Here is a 26,661-nt window from a genome sequence, read left to right as displayed (position 1 = left end):
GTCGGGGCCTGCAGTTCGCTGTCCCCGGTCGGCCTGGCAGCCATGTGTCCGAGGGCGGGAGCCCCTCGGGAAGCAGCTCGACGCTGGTAAGCAGCCGCCGGCGGCAGTCAACTCAGCCCAGCCCAGGGTGCCTACAGCTCGGCCCCAGGAAGGCCCCGCACGGGCGCCCCTCGGCCACGCGGGCTGCCTCTACGCGCGAGCAGCGAGCGCAGGCAGCCGGGCATTTCCTCTTCCTCCCCACGCGCTGCGCGGCGGCGGAGGCCGGGCTGAGGCAGGGTTAGGGTGCCCGACCGCGGGCTGCCGAAGAGCGCGGCAGGCGCCGCGCCGCCCCCACTGTGTCCGCCGGCCGCGGGGCCTCGGGCGGCTGGGCCCGGCGCGGGCAGCGAGAGGCGGGGCCGGCGTGGGGCGGCGGAAGGAGGCGGAGGAGGGGGAAGAGGAGGAGGCGGCGGCCGGGAGCCGGGGGAGAGGGGCGGGGGGTGGGCCGGGGGAGGGGAGGAGCGGGATTTGCGGAGCACGGCGCCGCAGCCGGGAGCCGGCAGGCCCGAGAGTGACCGAGTCACGGCGGGCGCCGGCGGAGCCGCGGCGTCGGACCCGCCTCCTGGAGGAGCTCAGGCCCGGCCAGGCCCGGCCCCATTCCCGCCCCGCGCCGCCTCCCTGCCGCCGCCGCCGCCGCCGCGGGAGCGCTCCCTTGCCCACCCCGCCCCCGCGGCCGAGCCCGGGAGTCGAGTGGGAGTCGGCCGGCCGGCGCGGGCAGCGCCGGGACCCCGCGGGGGACACTGCAGCCGGAGCCCGGGAGAGGCCGCGCCGCCAACGTCTGAACTAGGATGTCCCGACATGAAGGTGAGAGGAGCCCCCGCCCCCACCCCCAGCGCCCCGGCTTCGGCCTACCCCGCCCGGGCCAGGCGCCGCGGAGGGCGGCCGGGAGGCGGCGGAGACTTCGGGCGAGCCCTAGCCGGGCCCAAGGCGCCGGGCCCGGGAGCGAGCGGGCGAGGACGGGGAGCCGCGGCGCCGCCGCCGCCACGGCCGCGGCCCTGTGCTGGGCCTGGTGCCGGAGGCGGGGCGGCCGGGCGGGCCGGAGGGTTTGCACTGTCATGGGGCGGGGGAGGGGGAGGGGAGGCGGCGGGGCCCGTTACCGGCGGGAGCCCGGCCCTCGGGACTGATACCGGACGCCGTGGCTCTCCCGGCCGGCTCCAGAGCCACGGGCCCCAGCGCGGCCTAGCGTTCCCGCCGCCCCGGAAGGGCCCGGTGAGGCCACCCAGCGGGGCCGCAGGCGGCGGCAGGAGACGAAGGGGCTAGCCGAGGACCCGACAAGCGCGTCCGGTCGCCGGGAGACGGCGGCGAGGTGCCCCCTGCCTGCGGGCCACCGCGGGGCAGGCGGGAAGGCTCTGCAGCCGGAGGACGGGAAGTCCCCGCCGCCCGGAGCCCGCCCCGGCCTCGCGTCTAGGCCTCGGCGCGTCCCTGGGCTTGGGTAACCAAGTTCCCGGGGCGGATTCGGCCCGGCCGCGGCGAGCAAACTCCCTGCTCGGTCACCGGGTCGGAGCAAGACTCGCCCCGGGCCGGCCGCGGGCCCCTCGCCCGGCATGCACTACCTGCCTAAACCGGGTTTTGGTAAATGACCGCGGTGAGGTATGTTTATAGTCCGCGAGGCATTTTGGACTTTGTTTTGAGATTTAAAAACACTATTGGGGTACAATCGCAAATAAGCAAACAGCTTTAGTTAGCCCAGTCCCCAGGCACAAAAAGAAAAATGTTAAAAGGCCGTTGTACAGGCTTTGAGCTGGTAAAAAATAAGTTAACTTCAATTTACTGCCATATGGTTTAGAAAAGGGGGAGGGGGTTGTGTTTTCTTTGTTTCACTACTGCAAGTCTTTAAATAAATAGTATTAAAATATTGGCGAAAACTTTATCCAGGTAAGGTTAATGCAAGACTGTAGAAGTGGCTTGAAAGTATTGTGTACTCTTGATTTTAAAATCCTGTATAGGTAATGTAGGAGTGGAGAAAGTTTAGTGAGTCAAATTAATGTGTGCTTCACATCGCTGAAAGGGTATTCTTAGGGAAATACAGGCCTTATAATTTCGAGGTTGAAAAACTCAGGTTCGTTAAAATTATTTAGAGCCAATTTGTATTACTAATTGCAGTGTTGAGATTGACTGAAGGAACATTTTGTGTTCAAGGATTTTGTATTTTGAAGTCACAAAACTAGGAAATACACTGTCTTTCCTTCACTTACTGTGTACAAGTGTTGGACATTTTAAAATAAAAAGGTACTTAGGCTTATAGAATTATAAGGAAACTGTGTCTATTATCCCGTTTTTTCCTCTTTATCAGACTATATTCCCTATCCGTATAGTTTAAAAGAAGTTCCAGTTAATGTTAGAATCTAACTTAAATATGGGATATTAAAGTTTATCTTGGACTCTAGTTACGTGTACACTGACCCACCTGCAAGACAAAGCGAAAGTAAGCAGTGGCTGCAAGCTCTGTTACTCATAAGAATTGGAAGAGTTAAAATTACAGAATCATAGCAGTGGAAGTAAGGTATTTGAGACCCATTCTTGCCTCAAGAAAACATCCAGATATTTCCAGACTGAGTATTCTAATTGAATGGTGTCCTGGGAATATTCCTTTACATTCAATAATCTCATAGAGTCATTAAAAATCTCACAGTGCTAACATTCTTGAATGTAACACAAATGCTGTAATTTAAGCCTATTTTCCCCATTTGGTCCTGTGGAAAGGCATGTGGTTATGAAACTATTACTGAACATTTATAGCACACCTTTTCTTGTAACTTACACAATGCCAGATGTTTCTGTAAAAGGAATATTCCTATAATCCATCACTTGGATTCTAGTACAATATTTGACAAGTGATTATCAGTTAAGGGGCTAGCTTATGGCCTAAGGTAGTAATGTCAGTCTCATTAAGAATCACATCTAATTCATTACATACAGGTTTTGTGGAATATTAGTTCAGGCTGCCATCATTTTCATGAGTGGAAATTTAATCTATCACTAAATGTAGAGTTTGACATCCTCACTGTTAAAGTTCTCAGCTTTCTCTTTTTTGAGCCAACTGATGCCATTTTTAAAAATAATTTCTTTTCTGGTATGATTTTTGAGCTCTTTAATCATCGGTCTACCTCCACATTCTCTGTAGTTCTCATTTCCTTTCAGTAGTGTGACCCAGAACTGGATGTAGTAGTCTGGTAAGAGATCCCAACTGTGCTACTGTCTTGTTGTTCATGGATGCTGCTTCCTTGTCAGTGCCTTCTGTTTGCATGTAATTTGTTTTGTGCCCACTCTAGTGAGTTGCACTAAGTTATATGTAATGATGTACCTTTGGACAACACAGCCCCAAGATGGACATCAGTAAACCTGAGTCTCTGCTTTGTGAAGTCGTGGCCTGCCATTGAGAAGGGAGATGCAGCCAGAAACATAGAGGAATGCTGTAGCCCAGGGGTCAGCATCGTTTTTCTGTAAAGGGCCAGGTAGTGAAATTGTAGGCTTGACGAGCTGTATGGTCTCTCTCTTAGCTCTGCCATTGTACTGTAAAAGCAGCTATAGGCAATACATAAATGAATGAGCACTGCCGTGTTCTAATTAAAACTTTACTTACGGGCACTGACATTTGAATTTCATACAATTTTTATGTGTCATGAAATAATGATTCTTCACCTTAACCATTTAAAAATGTAAAAACCATTCTTAGTTTGCAGGCCCTACAAACACATGAGGTGGCCAAATTTGGTCTAGTTTGGCCTGTGGGCTATAATTTGCCTACTTCTGCTCTGAACTAGAGCTTTAAAGAGTTGATAGAACTTAAATTGTTGGGGAGTCCAGAAAGGGCCCACTCAGCTTGGTATTCATTCCATCATTTCCTTTGGGTAATGAGGTGAGTTCCATGGACTGAACCAGTTCTGTACCTCAGTTTCCAGGAGCACTATGTAGACTGAATTATAAACATTCGTCAGGAATGGGGAACAGCCTCCCCACCTACTTGCCCAGACCCTGTCTGAACGGAGAGATGGCAGGTCTCTATACTATGTCCTCTGCTTGCCTGTTACAACTTTTCCAGCCAGAATTCCAGGGCCTCTTTTAATTCACTTTGTAATGTTCTTGTTACAGTAGTAAACATTTTACATTAGTGACTAGTCACTTTATGTTCACCATCTAGTTCCATGTTGTACACAGTGAAACCAGTCATTTTCTGTTTAATTTTTAAGAGTTTTTTCCCCTAATGTTTCATTAGATATTTTAAGTACATTTAAAATATGAGTGTTATTGAGAGCTTAAAATCCATTTAATAGCTCTGCAAATTAAAAAAAACATCAAGTTATTCAGTGCTTATTAGCTAAGATGAAATTACAAATGTTTCTTGCATGAGTTAGAGCCTAATTGATTACCTGAAGTTAGAAGTACATTTATTGCCTTAAATCATTCAACCTTTTTTTAAATTGCTACTATGTATAAGACACTGCCAGACACCAAGACATGTGGGAATGAATAAATGAAACACCACTTCTCATCTTAAGTATGATAGGGAAGAGGCATGTGTACACAGCTTCCACAGCACAATGTGAAAGATGCCCATGAGGAAGGGATAAACAAATTGATGACAAGAGTATTGCCAAATTTTTTCTAATTTTGACCAGTTTCAGAGAGGGAATCTATAAAGATTTCTAATGCTTTTTTCTTTGGTGCCTTCTTAACATTTTTGTAGGCTACTCTTAATTTTGGATAAAATTGACATTTCAAATAAAGTGCTTAACTTTACCTGATGTACATTTCTCCTAGCTTTTAGAAGGTTTTCTTATGTAAAAATGATAGTGAATAAATAGGTGATATTATGTTATTCTCAGAAGCATCTGATAATGTTTATTTTCAAAATATAAAGTATAAAAGTAGGTAGACCATTAAATCTAGTTTTTGAAAGTTGCACCGTTTTTTGAAATTTATCACTCTTATTAAATTTGAATTTTCTTCTCTATAAAAATGCTATGTGACACTAAGAACACACGTACAGTCTTAGAGTGAATTGCAATAATTTTGTTTTCAGGATTTGAGGACTTCAAAGCTAGGATTGGTAATTAGCTTGTGATTTTTGCCTTCCTATAGCAAAGTAAATTGAGTCCCACTGAAAAGATTTTTATCATCATGTCAGACAACTTATATTCTAACTCTGATATGTTAAAGGTTATGACCTTAGGACGTTTTCAATTTTAGTAAATCATGAATTACGTTTACCTTGACTTTCAATAGAAGATAAGAATGTAACTTTCAGTTTCTAGGATCTTTGATTTCATAATTTCATATAAACTTGATTTTGAAGCCCATTTTTCCTATGTTTTGACATTAGTATATAAGTTAAAATGTAATATAGCTTTCCTCTCCTTTTAAATTGGAGATATAATTTGGAAGAAATTTCTTTTAGTTAGAATTTTAAGGTGGATTAGCAACAATCTTATTTAAAGAGTGAAAACTTTGACACTAGAAACTTAAGAAGCTTCCAATGTGAAATGGCCAAATTCCTTCATTTAGGCTTGCAACATTTAAAAGAAAGAAAATTAAGTTATGACACTTATGAGTCGTAACTTAATTTTCAAAACAGTGTATAACATCTCCCATATACATTTGCTGAGGTTTGTTTGTTTTTTTTAAACTGGAGGTTCCAAAAGTTATTTTTAGTGAAGGTTAAGGTATCATTGGATTGTCCTAGAAATAGTGTCTTTTTGTTACATCGCTGTGGGTCTACTTTCATGAATATGAACTCAAAGGAAACATTTCATACACTTCATATACATAAAGGTTAAAAGTAGAATAGTATTCACAATTAAAATCTTTGTTTATAAAAGGTTAATTTTATATACTGGTGTTTGCCAGGAGCCATGATGTTGTTCATAAAAAATGATAAAGAATAGCTTTTTCAGTCACTGAAGTTACTCATTAAAGTTGAGGAAAGAGCCCATATGAGATGTATAGATGAGAGGAGAGCGTTTTTAAAAATATGGTAATTTTTATATATTAGCCATGTCCTGATTCATGTTGGAAGTAGGAGATAAGGCAGTTTCCTAAGGGAATGTACTGCCGAAATTCCATGGGAAGGAAGTGAGTGGTCAAAGAAAGAGGGTGTCTTGGGATGGTAAGGACAAGAAGTCTGGATGGTGCCAGCAAAGCAAAGTTAAGCAAGGTGGGCATGAAGCTTGGAAATGATCTGTTGCCACAGGGAGTCAGGAACAGAACACCAAATTTAATGCCTGATAAAATGTAAAAGTTTGATGCCAGGAGGTGAAAACTGAAGTATCCTGTGAAACTATCAAGAGATGAATTGCCTTGCGATACACCTTCCAGAGTACCATCCCTACTACCTCTCTCACTGCACTCCTACAGTGTTTGCTAATTTGTGTTTTAGTTGTTGTCTTTCTGAATAGTAACAAAGCAGAATGTGAATCCAACCAGTTCCTGAACATGGCCAATTTAAGCCTTCCCTGGCCACAGTGCCAACCAGCAGTCCAGCAGACTTTGGGAGTGGCCACAAGGGATATTGGGAACAAAGTATGAATGGATCCTTGCAAATCCACTGCTGCTAGAAAAAAAAGACTGAAGTCACAAGACTGGGTCAGTCAAATCACCTTTCAGCTAGGAGAGACAGATAGTAAATGGGTGAAGCCTCTTGACATCACAGCTAATTAGGTTTGCACATTATCTTCTGCTGAATTGTATGGGTTTTTTTCCTTTCTTGCTAGTACTCAGTGCCCGTGTCATGAACTTCAACTTCTCTAAAGTAAGAGGATTTCATTTGGAGAGTCACTACAGAGTGCTAACGTGGTAAATTGACTATGAGGACTATCACAGGCATATTTGTCAATATTTTTGGGGTTTGACTTTTGTTTATTGTTCCTTTAAGACTCTTGTCACCCTCCCCTGCCACCCAGCAAAGTTAAGGGTCCCTCTAGTGGCACTCCTGCCTTATACTCCAGGCATTTTTTTATGCTGTAATTGTTTGCTTGTCTACCTCCCCCACAAGCTACCTGAAGGGTAGGTATAGTGTTACACTTACCTTTGTACCCTACCATCAAGCATAGTGTCTGGCCTTTGGGAAGCCTAGTGAAATGAACATCTGTGGGTGATTGTTAGAGAAGTTAATACTAGTCTAAAAAAATGGCAAGACGAGAATGCTGTCCTCTGTTTTTATCTAGAGAAGCTAGTTAATGGGCAGAGATTGTGGAAATGAGGACTTGCTACTTTCATAAAAATCAGGGAATGAATTACATAGAGCAAAAATAAGTTAGGGGAGCTGACTCTGGGACTATAATTGAGAGTACTGTTTTGTTCTGTGTCTGGCTCTGGATTCAGATTAACTGGCCGTGGTTTCTGCATATTAATTGCACTATGTGTCTGAGTTTTGGGGTTCATTCAGGCATTCATTCAGTGGGTATTTATGGACTACCTACTCAAGTACCACTCAAAGTCATCTCCAGAGCTTGCCGCGCACATTGTTGACACTTGCTGCAAAATGGTAATACTTGTGGGTTTGAGGCACATGTTTGGGAATTAAATTCTTCCTGTTGTTTAGGCTGTGGTTCTTCTCCAGTATGCTGGAATTAGTTCTTGAAGTTTATATTTTATGACAGGGTAATTAAGTCATTTTTGTATTTTAATGTTTTGGCAATATCTGCACCTCCTGCCTCATTTTTTTTAGTTTATTTTCATTTAAGTTTCACAATTATATCTCATTCTGCCCAGCAGTACATTTCTTTCCTTAACAGTATTGTCCTTAGACTATGGAAGTTTCACACACATCTGCATATATTAAAATATGTTCAAATAGCTTATTCCTCATAGGTTTGTAAGTATCTTTTTGGTGCTTAGAAAAGAGCTTGGTGGATTAAATATTTAATTATTGTATTCAGTATACTTTTTTGCAAAGTCCTAAGGGCCATAAAGCAACTTTTGGGATGAGCAACTAGGCCATTCTTCTTGCTGTTAGTCTTCCTCAACTAGCATTCTCCTTTGATGCCCTCTATGGTTGTAGATGTTTGGCGGTGCAAGCAAACGAGAAGCTTTCTAAATTAGGAGATAAGGACATTGAAGTAAAATATGCAGAGGTTATATTATATAAAGGAGTTGTTACAGATATGTCCTTTCTTTTCTATAAGAATGAAATACCTGCTGGGAGCTGAAGGTGTGGGTACCAGGCAGTTTTCATAATCAGAGGTATACATTCAGCGTTATTAACACTGCTAGGGATTCTGATACAGTTCATTGCAATTTGAAATGAATGTAAATTGTGAAGTGTGTTTGTACAGCTGTAGATGTGGATATACACAGTGGTCGCAGAGAAGGGACTTAACCTTTCTTCCCCTCAGAACAATGGTGATTAGAACCAAAAAGTGGCAGTGGATGACCATCTGACCCATGGTGTTCCTATATTAGTCCAGAGTCAAAGGTCTTCACTACATGTCAAACATACTCTGTATCTCCATGTTCATTCATTGTTCCATATCATTTCCTACGAGCTTTTAAGAAATCACCCAAAGGAAGACAAGATAGCAAATTTACTTGTAGAATTGAGGTAGACTATCTCTATCCAATAGAAATTAATGCAAGTCACATGTAATTTCAAATTTTTTGGTAGCCACAGTAACAAAACTAAGGAGGTGAAATTCATTTTAATAATTTAATACTTTAAACCCAGTATATCCAAAATAGCATTTTAGCATGTAGGCAACATACCTATTTTAACATTCTTTTTTTTTTTTTTTCCTTACAAAGTTGTAAAAATCTAGTGTTACTTTACACTTAGCATATTTTAATTCAGATGCTAAATTTTCATCAAAAATTATGAGAAACATTTTACACTGGTATATTGGGGGTCTGCTAATTCATCTTATGATCATATGCTGTCTCTTTTTATAGGCACATTTTGATGCAGTATTGCCATCTACTTAATGGTCCATTTGTAAACATTCTGGATTTCTACTTCTTGAATTTCTTTCCTAAGAACCTAGATTTTACCTCCCTTTTTCACCTTAAAATTATTTTTTAGCAACCTAAAACTATCACAAGGAAACCTGCTTTATAAAGTAGCTACACATTCTAATCACTTTGTGGGCTTTTCAGCTTGGAGGAGTAAGTAATAATGTGGGGGTGATTTAAATGAGTTTGAGGGGTTATTTTAAAGTTACCTGCATTGACAAATATAGAACTTGGAGAGATTTTTACTAGTCTGTTGTTGACTTCTATAATGGTGAGTTCAGAGGGTAGCTGTGGATTCTGTCAGTGGTGATAGGCTAGCCATCATTTGAAGAGAGTAATCTCTAGGCTTGGTAATCTATGTAGGAAGGAGTATTTCATCGTAATGAGATTGGATTTCTGGTATCCATATCAAAAAGGCTTTTGGCATCTAACAGTAGAAAACAGGTGGCTCTGATTGTTCATTAATAATTTTAGGGCAAGTACTATGGAGCTAATACTTAGACCATAATTAAGGTTTTTAGCCATCCACTGGTGGATACTCTCGTTTACCTATTTGACTTGTGTTTTAGCCAGTTAAAACTAGATTTGCAAGTAAAATTAGAGTGTTTGGAAATAGTCTAAAAATTTAAAGACCTAGTGTTTTACTGAAGCAACAGTTCCACTGAACAGTCAAGTGATACAGTTCTATTCATTTTCAGTCCCCTCCGGGCAGATCACTGGAATATCAGGAATTTGTGGCTTTTTTTTTTAAGTAGTATAAAATGCTAGTACTACAATATTTGGGTGCTGTCATCAGTGGCTCTTAAGAGTGTGGTTAAGGACCAGCAGTGTCAGCAACCTGGGACCTGGCTAGAAATGCAGGTTCTCAGACCCTACCCTAGGCCTACTGAATCAGAACTTCTGGGGATGGAGCCCAGCAGTTTATGTTTTAACATTCCTACCTGGACTTAGTTATAACCAAAGGCAATTGTGTAAGATGGTTAGTGCTGGTGGCAGAGGCACACAATGGTTGTGGGACCGTTTTTCATGGTATGATACTGACCAAGGGGAAATGGAGGGGCTGACCTTGGCCTCATTCCTATTGAACACCTTGTTTTTGTCACCTGAAGAGGTGGAAGAAAAGGATAGCTTCCCAGTTCAGACTAGTACTGTTTATTTACTTAGTGTATATCTGTTGAATGTATACTTCGGGCAGGCACTATTGTGGCCACTGGAATACCACAGAAAATAAAACAGAAGATTCCTGTCCCTATGACACTCACTGGGGTATATGGCCTATAGGCTAAACCCAGCCTGCTGTTTTTGTAAATCAAGTTTTATTCGAGCATAGCCATGTCTTCTCATTTATATATTGTCTAAGCTTTTGGGCTACAGTGGCAGAGTTGAGTAGTTGTGAAAGAGAAAGCTGAAAATACTATCTGGCTCTTTACAGAAAAAGTTTGTGGGTCCCTGGGATAGACCATAATAGACCAAATATGTGATAGAATGTTAGGAGGTTACAGTGTTATGAAAAGCCATACAGCAGGTTAAAGGAATAAAGAGTGGGGGCCACTTTGGAAATGGTGGTCAGAGAGCATTTTTCTGAAGATGGGAGAGTAAAGGGAAAAACCTGAGTGAGTGAAGGATATTTAAAGGAGAAACGATATAGCTGAGTATACAGCAAGTGCAGAGGCCTGGAACTTGGAATGTTCTGGGAATAGCAGTGAGGCCAACATGGCTGGAGGACAGTGGTTGAGGGAGAAGGGGGTAGGAAATGAAATAGCACCAGGCCAGATCCTGCATACCCTTGTATTGTAGGCTGCAGTGAAGACTGTTAAACTGTGAGTGCTTTGAGAAATAAATTCTAGAAGCCCTTCCTCTATAGAGGGGTCTTTTTGGCTAAACACGTAGCAGAGACTGGAGACTAAATATCTACTATTGTAACACATTCCAACATCTCTAAGAAACATTTCTTTACAAACTTTCCCCTGTACTCATCACTTTTTGAAGCTTTGTCTTCCTCAGCCTCCATGTATCTATGTATTCTACTTAGCTAATGTTTCTTGGATGGTGTGGGGTTTGGTGGAAACCCGGTTACCTCCCTGGTTTGAATGTAAGACCTTTAAGCCTAGAAGTTGGGTTATCTACTTGAGCAGTTTTCAAAGTGTGTGTGTGTGTGTGTGTGTGTGTGTGTGTGTGTGTGTGTGTGTGTTATGATAACACACAGTAAAAAATGTATTTGATATTACCCAATAGTATATACATCTGTATGAAATAAAAGTTTCACACAACAGTACTCATCTTTACTATGAGAGGTGTATTCTATTTTCTATTCTGTTTCACTAAAAACAAAAATATTAGTTGTAATTTTCTGGATTGATTTCACTTTCTACTCATGGGTTGTGACTTGCTATTTGAAAAACACTGGCCTAGGCTGTCTAATCTAAAACATTTTTACAAGGTATTGTCGTAGGCACTGTGAGGTAAATGAAAACTATAATAATTTTTCCTCTTGAAGGGGGATATGGGAAAGTCTAAGTATATAAAATAAACAAGCTGTCATATAACTGGGGCATTAAATGTCAAATCAGTTACAAGTCCCATAGTATTGGCAAGTGGAATAGAATGTGTTTTGGGTCTCAAAACATTTCCAAAAGGATGGTATTTAAACTCAAGACTTGAAGAAATATTTAAGTATAATTGACAAACAATGTTATATTAGTTTCAGGTGTATAACATGATAAGATATTGATACACATTATGAAAGGACCACCATGGTACATCTAGTTACCACCTGTCACCATAACAGTTTTTACGATATTAATGACTATGTTCCCTAAGTTATAATACTGTACTTTTATAATAAGAGTTGAGGATGGGGTGTCTGCCAAGTGAGAAAATGGTAGGGGGTAAAGTGCAGAGCTAAGAAAACATGGCATGTGTTGGAGAAGTGGGTGGGACAACACTGAGGAGACCAGAACTTCTGAAACAGAGGGCTCCTGTATGTAAGTGGGAGGAGTGAGGTATTAGAAAGATAGATGGACTTATCAAAGATTCTGAGGGGTAAGTGGAACAGGGACCTATTTGTTCTGACTTCTAGTTCATTAGTAAAAGAAGGATACTAATGCCTGTTGAGACCCTCTCTCCACAGACTCTCCTGAGTCATTCTTTGATGTTGAGTCATCCTTTGGGTTAGTTGTGGAGATGAAATACCAGCACCTGTAAGAATGTTTTTAAGTTAGCTAAAGCACTGCATAAATTTAAGATGGTGGTATTTTCTATCATGGGAAATAAGATTAGAAAGGAAGGTTTGAGTAAGGTAGATAGGGATGGATTTTGATCACCACACTTCGGTCAGTCTTTGCCTTTTTCCATACAGATTATGGGAAGTGGGGGTGGGGGTGGGTTCACCAAAAGTTTTAAGTAGAGAAAGGGCATGATGACAAGTGGTATATGTCTTAGGAAGATTAGTGTGGTACAGTGTTCAGGAGAGTAGTGCCTGTGATGGGAGACCAGTTTGAGGCTTTTTGATGGAATGAGCTTGAAGGTAAAAGGACCTGAATTATGAATTGGTGGCAGTAGGAACAAAAAGGGAAAGGATGATTCAGGATAGTCTGATTGTGTGAGAGCTAGAACTAAGGTATAATTTCAGGGCAACCAGCCAGGGTTCTGGAAGAACAGCAGGTTCTTCTAGTACATAGGAAAGATAGGATGGGGGAAAGGTAGGGAAAAGAACATCGAAGCCTGGGGATTGGCTGGATTTCTATGGAAGAAAGCACCTAGAGAGGGGAGGAGGATCCAGGAGCTGAGAGACCACAATTGCGAAGTGACTTGGAAGCCACAAAGACCCTTTCCTAACCACCCACTTGTCCTGAAAGTGCTGACTTACCACTCTAGATGTAGGCTTCTTTGAATAGGAGTGGGAGGTAGAGTAGGTGAAGAGGTGGGAAGGAGAAAAACTAATATTAACCAAACCTCAGTCATACTAATGTTTTTTTTTTAATTTATTGTCATTAATATACAATTTTATGTTGGTTTCAAATGTACATAGCAGTGAGTCAGCAGTACCCGTGATCAACTTCTATGGTGATTGTGAATTATTGTGCCCCTTTATCCCACTCCTTCTCCCCTCCTGCACCCATCCCGGCTCCTCCCCCTTGGTAACCACCAGTCACTTCTCATTGTCTATGAATCTACAGCTGTTCTGTTCCTTCTGTTTTGCTTTGTTTTTATACTCCACAAATAAGTGAAATCATATGGTATTTGTCTTTCTCTGCCTGGCTTATTTCACTGAGCATAATACCCTCTGGATCCATCCATTTTTTGCAAATAGCAGGATTTCTTTTTATGGCTGAATAATATTCCATTGTGTATGTGTACCACCTCTTCTTTATCTGTTCATGTATTGATGGACACTTAGGTTGCTTCCATATATTCACTATTGCAAATATATAGTGTGGCAATGAACATAGGGGGTGCATACATATTTTTTATTTTGTTTTCTTCAGATAAATTCCTAGGAGTGGAATTACTGAGTCAAATGGTATTCCTGTTTTTAGCTTTTTGAGGAACCTCCATACTGCTTTCCTGAGCAGTTGCACCAATTTACATTCCCACAACAGTGTAGAAGGGTTCCTGTTTCTCCACATTATAGTAATGTTAATATTTACTGAGTGTTTACTGTCTGCCAGGTACTGTGCTCAGCATTTCACATGTGTCAACTCATGTAATTCTCACAGCAGTCCTCTGAGATATATATTATAATCCTAGTTTTATAGATGAGGAAATTGATACACTGAGACATTAAGGACCTTGCCCAAGGTCACACAGTCTGTGATAGAGTTAGTATTCAAAATCAGGCCTGGATTCTCAACATTACGAGGTTTATGGACTGGTTTCTCCTGCAGGTACTTCAATTAAAAGTCTTAGTAAAATTTCAAAACAACGCAGCAGGATATGTAAGCCTGTTTTTCAAATTAGGAAACTGAGTCCCAGAGGGGTTAGTTAGGTTATTTGTCCTAGGTCATGCAGATAGTAAGTGGTATAGCCAGTGTTTGAGCCAAGTTCTCTCAGAAGCTAAAGCCCATGTTCATTTATATTTCATTCAGAGGTCTGCGAACTTTTTCTGAACAGGGCTAGATAGCAGATAGGCTTTGTGGGCCATATGTCTTGATTGCTACTGCTCTACTCTGCTCTTGTGGAATGAAAGCAGCCATAAGACTAATGTAAACAAATGAGCATAGCTATGATCTAATAAATATGTATTTATGGACACTGAAATTTCATACAATTTTCAGACAACACCAAATATTTAAGTTTTTCTTTTCTAAACATTTAAAAATGTAAAAACTATTCTTAGCTAGAAAGCTATACCAATACAGGTGGTAGGCCAGATTTGGCCTGTGGGCCGTGATTTGCTGGCTACTGCTTCAAACCATTTATTTAATTAATATGTTTTTAATATCTTCTCTTTGTGGAGACATTGTATTGGGTACTAGGGACAAAAGATGAAGGAAGTTCCCCGGCTCTCTAAGATGAGACAGGTGATTATATTAGTGTGTTAAGAACTACAGTGCATTTATACCTACAAGGCATAGTGAAAGAATAGATATGGGAGGTTTCTCAGTTTCATGGGTGAACTCAGGAAGGCATGCCAAACAAAGTCATACGTTTGAGCTGGTAGCTGATGGATTGCCAGGTATATTGTGTGGGGAGAGTATCCCATGGAGAGAGACATGGACAGAAAGGGTTTTTGGTTGAGGTGAAGCCATAAGGAATTTAGCATTACTGGAGCAGAAAGAGAGGGGCTTATGCCAGGAGATGAACCTTGTCAAGAGGATAGAGTTCCAAAATACATAAAGAACTCATGCACCTCAACAAACAAAAAGCAAATAATCCAATTAAAAAATGGGCAGAGGAGCTGAACAGACAGTTCTCCAAAGAAGAAATTCAGATGGCCAACAGACACATGGAAAGATGCTCCACATCACTAGTCATCAGAGAAATGTAAATTAAAACCACAATGAGATATCACCTCACACCAGTAAGGATGGCCACCATCCAAAAGACAAACAACAACAAATGTTGGTGAGGATGTGGAGAAAGGGGAACCCTCCTACACTGCTGCTGGAAATGTAAATTAGTTCAGCCATTGTGGAAAGCAGTATGTAGGTTCCTCAAAAAGCTCAAAATAGAAATTCCATTTGACCCAGGAATTCCACTTCTAGGAATTTACCCTAAGAATGCAGCAGCCGAATTTGAAAAAGACAGATGCACCCCTATGTTTATCGCAGCACTACTTAAAATAGCCAAGAAATGGAAGCAACCTAAGTGCCCATCAGTAGATGAATGGATAAAGAAGATGTGGTACATATACACAATGGAATATTATTCAGCCATAAGAAGAAAAAAAATCCTACCATTTGCAACAACATGGATGGAGCTAGAGGGTATTATGCTCAGTGAAATAAGCCAGGTGGAGAAAGAGAAGTACCAAATGATTTCACTCATATGCGGAGTATAAGAACAAAGAAAAACTGAAGGAACAAAACAGCAGCAGAATCACAGAACCCAGGAATGGACTAATAGTTACCAAAGGGAAAGGGACTGGGGAGGATGGGAGGGTAGGGAGGGATAAGGGCGGGGAAAAAGAAAGGGGGCCTTACTATTAGCATGTATAATGTGGGGGCAGGGCATGGGGAAGGCTGTGCAACACAGAGAAGACAAGTAGTGATTCTATAACATCTTACTACGCTGATGGACAGTGACTGTAATAGGATTTGTGGGGGGGACTTGGTGAAGGGGGAAGTCTAGTAAACATAATGTTCTTCATGTAATTGTAGATTAATGATAAAATGAATTTTTTTTTAAGTAAAAAAAAAAAAAAAGAGGATAGGGTGATGAGGAATGAATTCTGGGGAAATTTTAAGCCAGGGTTCTGATTTTGGTGGTGTAGAAAGATGCAGTCTGATTTGCAGGGAAGAAGGGGACAGGTAACTTACCCCCAAGATAATTGCTATGGTAGGCACATGCAAATAGGAAACACTTTAGTGATTGATTAGACATAGGGATTATGGAAGAACAAAAAGACATGGAAAACTCAGGTTTATGGCTTGCTTAGTTGGGCAGTGCTATTCATCAGGATTCATACATATATCTAAGACAAATAAGCACCCTTTGAGGGTGAAGATGGGGAGCAAGGCAAAGAGCAGTGATTTCTTTAGCATGTTGGATTGGAGGTACCTGGGACATCCAGGTAGAGATGTCCAACAGCAGTTAACATGTGAGTCTGGAATTCAGGAGGAAGAGGTCCAGGCCAAGATAAATCCAAACTTGTAGAGGTGCTTGTTTGGTGATGGGGAGAAATCTGGATTGAGAAGATTGGTAGGATACTCATCATTAAGTCCTTGGGAACACTTAACATTTTAGGAGCAAGAGACTGAATGGGACTAGCCTGGAGAGTAGGAGGAAAACCAGAAGAGACTCTTGGCTTTGAAACTTAGATGATTTTCTGGAAGGAAGATATGGTCAGAATTGCTGCAGAAAGGTCAAGAAAAGAAGTAAAGTGTTCGTTGGCTGTGACTAGTGGAGTGAGGAAGGTTGTGGAACTTAACTTTCCAAGGAGTGGACTGGAGCCCAGATTGTAGTGTGTTATATCCTGAATAAATGTGAGAAGTTGAGAGCACTACCTAAAGATTTAGCTGTGAAGCAAAGGAGGTATGTCAACAGCTAAAGGTATCGCTAAGCACCTAGAGTTTGGCAGACACTAGACATGGGGGAAATTCATACATTCACAAATCCTGTACCAGGCACTGGTACTGAAACTTGGGATAGAGTATGAAAAGGTAAGAGGAAGTCTTCTCATGGTAGAGCTTGCATTTTAATGGGTGTAGGGGAGAACAGGAAAAAAAGCATAGAGTATAAGTTTGGTTAGCGATAAACATTCTGAGGAAAATCAAGCAGAGTGGGGGAGTAAGGATTGAACATGATGGAAGGCAAACAAATGGTCTGTGTAACTATTTTTAAATGCATGGTCAGGAAGGCCCTTCAGAGGAAGTGACTCCTCTTGAGCAGAGGCTTCAAGTGTAAAAGCCAGAGGGTATACTAAAGTAGGTCATTTGAGGAACATTTTGGCTGTAGCTGACTAGGCCAAGATGAGAAGAAGAGAAGGTGAGGTAAGGATAGACTGGGTCCAGATTATATGGGGCATTGTAGGCCATGATGAGGCATTTGAATTGAAAGCTTTGAACATGGAGGTAACAGGACTTGCTGGTGAAGGGTAGGTGAAAGCAAGTGGGGAAAAAGACAGATAATTACTGAGATGCAGAAGGCAGGAGGAGGGAGGGGCGTTCCAGAAGGTGGAGGTCAGAGTTCTGTTTCAGATATATTAGGTTACAGATGTCTGTTAGATGTTCAAGGGGAGATGTGTAGGCCATTTGGATAAATATACTGGAGTCCAGTTGGTTGAATGAGTAGGAAGGATTCATGCTCAGCAATATCATTAGCGATCATAAAGGCAAGACTTACGTGATTATGTTGTCCTTCTCTCCCCCAAACCTATAATAAAATGGGTAAATGTCTGTCTGGGGGGCCTATCAACCTTGTCTTTTTTCTCAGAGTAGTAGGAAAGAGGGGAACATGGAGGTAGGAAGCCCCATGTGTCTTCTGTGCCTGTGCTACAGCAATACAATTCCAGGCCAGGAGGGCTTGCTGTAGGAATTAGGCCAGTTTGGTAGCTGGATAATGAGTTAGTTAATTTTAATTCTTTTCTCTCCAACAAAAGTAAGAAGAAGATAGAATAAGAGACCTTTTGGTTCAAAAGGAAATCAACCTTCTTACCTTTTTTTCTAGATAACATTGCTGTCATGAAAGGCTGAGTCATACTACTAGAGATCACAGACAGGACTAGAATTCAGATCCCATGACTCCTGTTCAAGCCCATTTTCTACTGTATATTCTGCTGGGATAAAGTGACCCAAAACTGTAGGCTCAGAGAGAGTTTATTACTTTACAGATATTCTGAGGCTAGATTTCTGCAGTAGATAAAATTTTCTTATTTACTCAAGTTTTTTCTGAGATGCTGAATAGTAAATTTAGGAGTAGGACTTTGGAGCTAGGCTGCCTGGGTTAAAACCCCAGCTTGGTCACTTACTGCAACCTCAGGTATGTTGTTTATTTCTCTCTGTGTCATTTCATGAAATGTGTGTAATGCTTACTAACCTCAGGATGGCTGTATATGATAATTATTATATATAAAATGTTTAGAATAGTGCCTGGCATATAGTAAGCACTCATTGTTTGAGCCATCCATCATTTTCATCTTGGATATAGAAAACAACTGTTTACCATATTTCTGAGTTCTTTGCATACAATTTGAGTGCTCACAATATACAAGGCATATTTCGTTATATAAGATATGATCCCTTCCCTCAAGGAATTTGCATTCTAGTGGGGAAAGAAGTATAAAAATATAGGATATACTAAAAGGCTTCCCTGCTTTAAAGGTATTGGAGAGTGAGAGCTATGAATAATCTCTTCATTTTCTGACATTTGGTGAATCTAAGTGTTCAGATGAAGGCAAGGGGACTGACGAGAAGGGATTTGAGTCAGCTTTGTGGAGAAATACTTGCCTGAATAGAAGAATAGAAGAGCAGAAGAACAGAGTAGAAGCAGATAGACATTCTAGACCAGTGGGATGGGAAAAAGTAAGTATTTAATAAGAAGGCCACAGCAGGACAGCACAAGGGAGAATTTGTGAACAATGAAAAGAACAGTGTTGCTAAGGAAAAGGCCCAGGAAAGATAGCAGTGATTAGAATCCTTTGAGAATATACCAAACTAACCTTTTTTTATTGAGCTTCTAACTTAGTGTATCATAGCATAACCATGGAGAAGAGTACCTCTCCTTCCCCAGGGTGTATCAAAGGCTGCCACTGTCCTACGGACAGGATGATGATGATGTAGAAGAACTCAGCACTGATTGAGTAGCTCACAGTGTTGATACAGGTTAGTGGCAACCTAGAGTCAAGAGAGGACTGAGATGATTTCATATCTCGTCCAGTTCTAAGATTTTTTTAAAAATTGAGATCAGCACAGTTAATGTACTCTCCTGTTCTAGTATTCAGGTTCAGCATGTTATAATTTTGTCATTTTTAAATCAGTTTCTACAACCCTCCCTTCTTTTGAGTTTGAACATTTTAAAGCAAATCCCAGACCTGCCTATCTTTTTACCCACAGATATTTCAATAATTAGCTCTAGCTGATAGGGGTGCTCTGTACACACGTGCACGTGTACATGAAGCCACAGTACCACTATCACACCTCACAAAGTTAACGATTCTTTAATATTATTTAATACCCAGTTTGTGTTCTGTTTTCTTAATTGTCTCAAAAACATCTTTTTAAAGTTAGTTAAAATCAGGATCCAAACAAGGTCCACATAGTACATTTGGTTGGAATGTCCTTTAAAATCTCTACTAATTTATAACACCCTCTCCCATAAAAATGCTATTTATTGAAGAAACTGGATTGTTCTTTAAAAGTTACTTCCCACATTCTGTTGCATTTTTATGTTGTTAACATAACCTTTCATTCTCTGTGTTTCTTTTAAGTGGTACTCAGTCTAGAGGCTTGATTCAGATGTTTGTTTCTGTCAGAATATTCCATAGGTGCTGAATATTCCATAATACTATATCACATTGAGAGGTCCATAATGTCTGGTGTCTCAGTGGGTTCGATGTCCTCAGTCTTGTCCCCCTATTTGGCCATCACTGATGTAAGCTGCATGGATCTATTGTTTCATAATAGTTACAATATGTTGATTTTCCAACTCATCGTTTTTCCTGTGTTTATTCATTGGAATTTTTCAATAAACAAGTCTTATTCACATACTTTAAAGAAATCTCAATAATGCTGTAATATAAAGAAAAAAGGAAATAATGTAAAATAAAATATGTCTTTCAGGATGTAAATGCTGAGGCATAATTTTATTAGAGGAAATAATGAAGAGGTTAGATACTTGGACCCCCTGTACAGAATCACTGTGAATCTGACCGTCTCAAATGCAGAGCTTTAATAAACACCTTGTGTGGGCAGTTCAGATCCCTTAAATAATGTTGCCACCAGTGCTGTTTCTTTTTGAACTACTCATAGTGTCAAGTTCAAACAATTACCCAAACAATTGTATTACTCGTGATTTCAGTATGTGTTAGAATCATGCAAAATTACTTAGAATCTATATGTAAAATTGACCTCTAAGTTCAAATAATGATAAACAGGTTTTCTCAGTTGGGACATTTGAAAGTCATGTGAAAGGTGAGACAGTTCTTGATTGTGTAACATTGTCCATACCATTGCAAGTTTCTAGAATCCCTGGCATTGGCCTCCCAAATGTCATGGTGACACCTAAAAATTTTCAAAATGCCCTCTCAGAAGTAGTATCATTTGCTTTAAGAACCACTGATGAAGTGAATATATTAAGGCAGGAAATCAAATAACCACTATAAATAAGCATTTGAAAATGGGAGATAAAAACCATCTGTCTTTCTGCTAATGCTGCTTCACACCTAGAAAACCCAGAGACTCTTAAAAAACTATTAGGATTCATGAGGTAATTTAGTAAATGTCCAGGTATTTACCTAGAAATGAGAATTGCTAGGTTCTGGAGTAAATGTGTGACTTAGTTTTCATTTAGAAATTTTTGTTGCATTAATTTTTTTTCTCATACATTGCTTGTTTCTTCTTCCTGACTGTTGCTGGTCTTAAGAATATTAAACCTTTTTATGTTATAGCACTTTTCTCCCAGTCTCATTTGCCTTGTATATGGTTTCTTGGCCCCTCCAAAAGATTTTCATTTTTATTGTAGACATATCTCTGCTTTAATTTTTGCCTTTTGGATTTCATCCTTTCTAAAAAGGCCATTTTTTGGCCTTTTGTTGTGCCTATGTTTTTTTGTTTTTTTTGCTTGGCACGAAGTTGAGGGAGTGACTTAAAAGCATACATGTGAGAAGTGGGGAAGGTGAAAACCTTTGCTTTAAAGAAAGAGGAGGAATTGGAGATGGGAAATAGATTACAGAGTTAAGACTCAGCCCAGGAGGGAGAGGACCTTTGTGGAACAAGCAGGCAATGTGAGCAACCTTGTAGGATAATTATCAACCACTGTCTGTTCAGTTATTTTGGGAGCACTTTGATAGTGATTTGCAGACTTACTTGACCTTGACGTCCAACTAGAAATACATTTTTTCATCACCCAGAAACAATGTTCATGAAACAGTACTCTGTTTGCAGTGTGCTCTGATAATTTTCAATTCTGATCTGTTTTCAAGAAGTTCTGATTAAGGTCCACTAAAGTGGTGATTCTCAACCCTCTCAGACCCAGAGCCTCATTTATTTTTATAACAAATATTTTAACACTGTTGATTATCCTGAAATAGTTAATAGATAAGTCATCAACTACCTTAGATGGGACAGTGAAGTAGTTAAGTTCTTCTATACTTATAGTAAATACATTTGTGTTTAAAAGAAATAAGATCAGAGTGAGTGGGTGGGGAGGGTGAGGGAAATAAAGGAGCACAAAAATTCTCAATCATAGTATGAGTTGGTCACAGGGATAGTAGTACAAGCATGGAGAATATAGCCAATGATTCTGTAACATCTTTCTATGTTAGCAGATAGTAACTATACTAGTAGGGGTGAGGATTTAATAATATGGGTAACTGTTGAGTCACTATGTTGTATACTTGAAACCAGTATAAGATTGTGTATCAAGGAGGGAGCCTCAAGATAGCAGAGTAGGAAGACAAGACGGAAACCTCCTCCACCTCGCACACACACGAAACAACAAGAGCAAATACAACTAAACCTGAAAACAAACTGAAGACTGCAAAATACTCCATCTACACCTGGGGAAGAGGAGAAAACCACACAAATAAGGGTAAAGTGGCAGAGCCACAACCAGGCAGGAACTCAGCCTTTCCCCAATCTCAGCCCACAGGCAGGAGGAAGAAGAAAGGAGTAGGGAGGGGATAGGTGCCCAGGAGCTCTGCATGCCTGGTCCTGGATATCTCTGAGAACACAAGTCCACATTGCATTGGGTTCTGGTGATTAGCAGGACTGGACACCAGGGACAGCTGGAACACTCTGGGAGTGTGAGACTCCAGCCGCCTGTGGAGGACAGGCACACTCAACTGATCCTGCCAAGTTCCGACACAGAGGCAGCAGTTTGAAAGACTTGCCAGCAGTGGGAGGGGATCCAGAGGGCCATGGGTTGGACAAGGCTGTATCTGCAGGAGAATGGGGAGATGGATAATAGATAACTCCCCAGTCCTCCCTCAGCCCATTCTGTGAAGCACTTTCAGGAGCCCCAGATGCTCCATCCCCCTCTCTGGTGTCTCAGCCCCCAGGCGCCTCCCTGCATGCTTCTGAAGCCAACTCACTCAGCCCATCAGTGACCGACTTCGCTGCCTGGCAGGCACAGGGAGACTCCCCCAGCTCTCACAGACCTGTTTTAGCTCAACAGGGGAGAAACCTGCAGGAGCCAGCTCCAAAAGCTCCTTCCTCTTCATTTGTAGCCAAGCTGGGTGCTGCATGCCTCCCTGCTGCTAGGGGACGCTAGTGGGACTCGCCATTGCAACAGCTGTGTACCACCACTGCAAGACTGGCTGCCTCCACTGCTAGGTGGCAGGACCTCCACCGCCTGACTTACTGTCCCTGCTTGCCGTTGGGTCCCTCCCCACCGCACACATTGAGCTGCCACTGGGCTCTTCCACCACATGACTTGCTGCCTAAACACTCCTATGCCTAACCCGTGGTTCACCTCTGCAGCTACTTCACGCCCATGTGCCCTCCCACCATGCAGCTTGCCACCACTGCCGAGCACTGCAAGGCTCCACAACCAGGTGACTTGCCATCATAGTGAGGCATGCACCCTGCCACTGTGCAACTTGCCCTGCAACACCCCACCCACCTTGTTAACCCAGCAGCCCAGCCATCACTGTAGAGCAGGCAGAGGGTGGCCCTGCCCACAACAATTCCAGCAGAAACTACTACTTTGATTTCATAGGCCCTGCTGAGGCAAACCACTGGCCTCAACAGACTGAGACAAACCACTGCCAGCAGACAGATAGAGCCATGATCCCACATGTTGCCCACCAACAGCAACTGGGGCTCCACAGCAGAGGAGAAGCAGGCACTGGAAACAAAAGAGTCCTGATATTCTGGGCATCACAGGACACCTTCTTCATAAAGCCATTATTCTCTAGGTCAAGAAGCATACCAGATCCATCTAATTGGAAGAAACAGAAGTCCTGATAAAATGAGGCAGAGGAATATGTCCCAAGCAGAACTACAGGATAAAACACCAGAAACAGGGCTAAATAAAATGGAGATCACCAATCTTCTTGATAAATATTTCAAAGTGTAAAAGTCATAAATATGCTCACTGATCTGCAGAAATGTATTAAAGATCTCAGGAGGACTTCAAAGAGATGCAAGAGCTGAAGAATATAGTAACTGAAATGAAACACAAAACAGAGGGAATGAATGATAGATTGCTGCAAGTAGAGGAGACAGTCAATGAGATGGGAATTAGAGAACAGAAACAGCTCAGGAGCAGAGAGAAAAAGGATGTCTAGGAATGAAAGAATGGTAGGAGAGCTGTGTAACCAATCCAAACCAAGCAATATTCATATAATAGTTCCAGAAGGAGAAGAGAGAGACAAAGGGGTAAAAAGTCTCTTTGAAGAAATAATTGTTGAGAACTTCCCCAACCTGGGGAAGGAAATAGACACTCAGGTCATGGAAGTTCAGAGAGTCCCTAACAAAAGGAACCCCAGGAAGACAACATCAAGACATAAAAAAAAATTAAAATGGTAGAGATTAAGGATAAGGAGAGAGTATTAAAAGCAGCCAGAAAGAGAAAAAAAGATTACTTAAAAGGGAAAACTCCTGGGACTATCAGCAGACTTCTTAGCAGAAACTTTACAGGCCAAGGGAGTGGCATGAAATATTTAATGTACTACAACAGAAGGATCTTCAACCAAGAATCCTTTACCCAGCAAGATTATTTAAATGTGAAGTGGCACTAAACAATTTCCAGATAAACAAAGGCTCAAAGAATTCATAACAAAACCAGCATTACAGGATATGTTAAAGGAACTGCTTTAGATAGAAATGTCCCTAAGGCTAAATAAGTTTGATTATGGCATCTGCTACATAAAGTGTGGAGGAGGAGGAAGAAGATAAAAAGAAGTTTTAGGTTGTGTTTGAAATAGAGCAGTCAGCAACTTAATATAGACTGTTATATAGTCAGGAAGCTATCCTTGAACCTTTGGTAACCACAAACTTAAAGCCTATAATAGATAAACAGAAAATTAAAAAGGAGAAATCCAACCACAATGTTAAAGAAAACCATCAAATAAGAAGAGAAGAGTATAAGAGAGGAAGAAAGGAACAGAAAGGAACAATGAAAACTAACAGAAAATGACTAATAAAATGGCAGTTAGTATATATCCATCAATAATTACCTTAAATGTAAATGGACCGAATGTACCAATCAAAAGACAAGGGTGGCTGAATGGACAAAGAAACAAGACCCATGTATATGCTGCCTACAGAGGATTCATTTCAGAACCAAAGACATTCACAGTCTAAAAGTGAAGGAATGGAAGAAGATATTTCATGCAAACAATAGTGAGAAAAAAACAGGAGTAGCACTACTTAGATAAAATTGATTTCAAATCAAAGAAAGTAACAAGACGAAGAACATACATATGATAAAGGAGTAAGTCCACCAAGAGGATATAAATAAATATCTACACACCCAACATAGGAGCACTTAAATATGTAAAACAGATACTAACAGGATTAAAGAGGGACTACATTACAACACATTGTAGGAAACTAACACACATCAGTAGATCAACAAGACAAAAAGTAAATAAGGAAACAGGCACTGATCAATACACTAAATCAAATGGACTTTACAGATATCTGCAGAACATTCCATCTAAAAGCAGCAGGATACACATTTTTCTCAAGTGTACATGAAACATTCTCCAGAATATATCACATACTAGGTCATGAAAAAAGCCTCAGTAGATTCAGAAAGATAGAAATTGTATGAAGCATTGTCTCAGACCACAATGTTATAAACTAGAAACAAATTGTACAAGGAAAATAAAAATGCCAACAAACACATGGAGGCTAAACAACATGCTTCTAAACAACCAATGGATCAATGACCAAATTAAAATAGAAATCAAGCAATACATGGACACAGATTAAAATAAAAATACAACAGTCCAGTATTTGTGGGACACCACAAAGGCTGTTCTAAGAGGGAAGTACATTGTAATACAGGCCTACCTCAAGAAACAAGAACAATCCCAAATAAACAGTCTAAACTCATAATTAAAGAAACTAGAAAAAGAACTAATGAAACCCAAAGTTAGTAGGAGGAGGGACATAAAGATCAGAGCCAAAATAAATAATATAGAAAAGAATAAAATAATAGAAAAGATTAATGAAACTAAGATCTGGTTCTTTGAGAAAAATAAATAAAACAGATAAGCCCCTAAACCAGACTTTCAAGAATAAAAGAGAGTACACGAATAAAATCAGAAATGGAGTAGTTGCAACGGATACCACAGAAATACAAAGAGTTATTAGAGAATACTATGAAAAATTATGTGCCAACAAATTGGGCAACCTAGAAGAAATGGACAACTTCCTAGAAAATACAACTTTCCAAAACTGACCCAGGAAGAAACAGAAAATCTGAACAGACCAATTACCAGCAATGAAATTGAAATGGCAATTAAAAAATGAAGTTCCAGGACCTGATGGCTTCACAGCTGAATTCTACCAAACATTTAAAAAAGAGATGATACCCATCTTTCTTAAAGTATTACAAAAAGTAGATGAGGGAATACTTCTAAATGTATTCTATGAGGCCAGCATCACTCTAATACCAAAGCCAGGCAAAGATATTACAAAAAAAGAAAAAGACCAATGTCCCTGATGAACATACATGCAAAAATCCTCAACAAAATATTAGCAAACCTGATTAAGAACTACATCAAAGCATTATCCATCATGACCAAGTGGGACTTATTCCAGGGATGCAAGGATGGTGTGATATTCATAAATCAATCAATATTATATACCACATCAACAAAAGAGGTGATAACCATGTGATCATCCCAATAGATGATGGAAAAGCATTTGACAAAATTCAATATCCATTCATGGTAAAAACTCAACAAAATAGGCATAGAGGGTACATACTTCAACATAATAAAGGCCATATATGACAAGCCCACAACTAACATCATCCTTAATGGTGAAAAGCTGAAAGCTTTTTCTCTAAGATCAGGAACACAACAGTGATATCCATTCTCACCACTTTTATTCAACATAGTACTGAGAGTCCCAGCCATGGCAGTCAGACAACACAAAGAGATAAAAGGCATCCCAATTGGTAAGGAAGAAATTAAGTTGTCACTATATGTATATGACATGATATTATACATAGAAAACACTAAAGTCTCCACCAAAAAACTGTAAGAACTAAACTGGATTCAACACTGAACTAGCAGAGAGAGAGATCAGGAAAGCAGTTCCATTTACAGTTGCATCAGCGAAATAAAATTCCTTGGAATAATCCTAACCAAGGAGGTGAAAGACCTGTACTCTGAAAACTATCAGA

The 26,661-nt window shown here is 40.9% G+C and overlaps 1 protein-coding gene across 1 annotated transcript in view; it reads left to right on the top strand.

Annotated features, from left to right (window-relative positions):
- The first annotated feature begins 655 nt into the window (after positions 1 to 655).
- Positions 656 to 26,661, top strand: part of KCMF1 (potassium channel modulatory factor 1) — an 86,131-nt gene continuing 60,125 nt past the window's right edge. Inside the window, exon 1 of the mRNA XM_036931031.2 lies at positions 656 to 840. Within this exon, the coding sequence (XP_036786926.1) occupies positions 825 to 840 (16 nt within the window). The 5' untranslated portion in view covers positions 656 to 824. The remainder of the gene's footprint in view (positions 841 to 26,661) is intronic.

Source organism: Manis pentadactyla, chromosome 2 (genome assembly GCF_030020395.1).
Source record: "Manis pentadactyla isolate mManPen7 chromosome 2, mManPen7.hap1, whole genome shotgun sequence".
Taxonomy (NCBI): domain Eukaryota; kingdom Metazoa; phylum Chordata; class Mammalia; order Pholidota; family Manidae; genus Manis; species Manis pentadactyla.
Note: the sequence above shows the minus strand (reverse complement) of the source record. Positions and strands in the feature narration are given on the sequence as shown.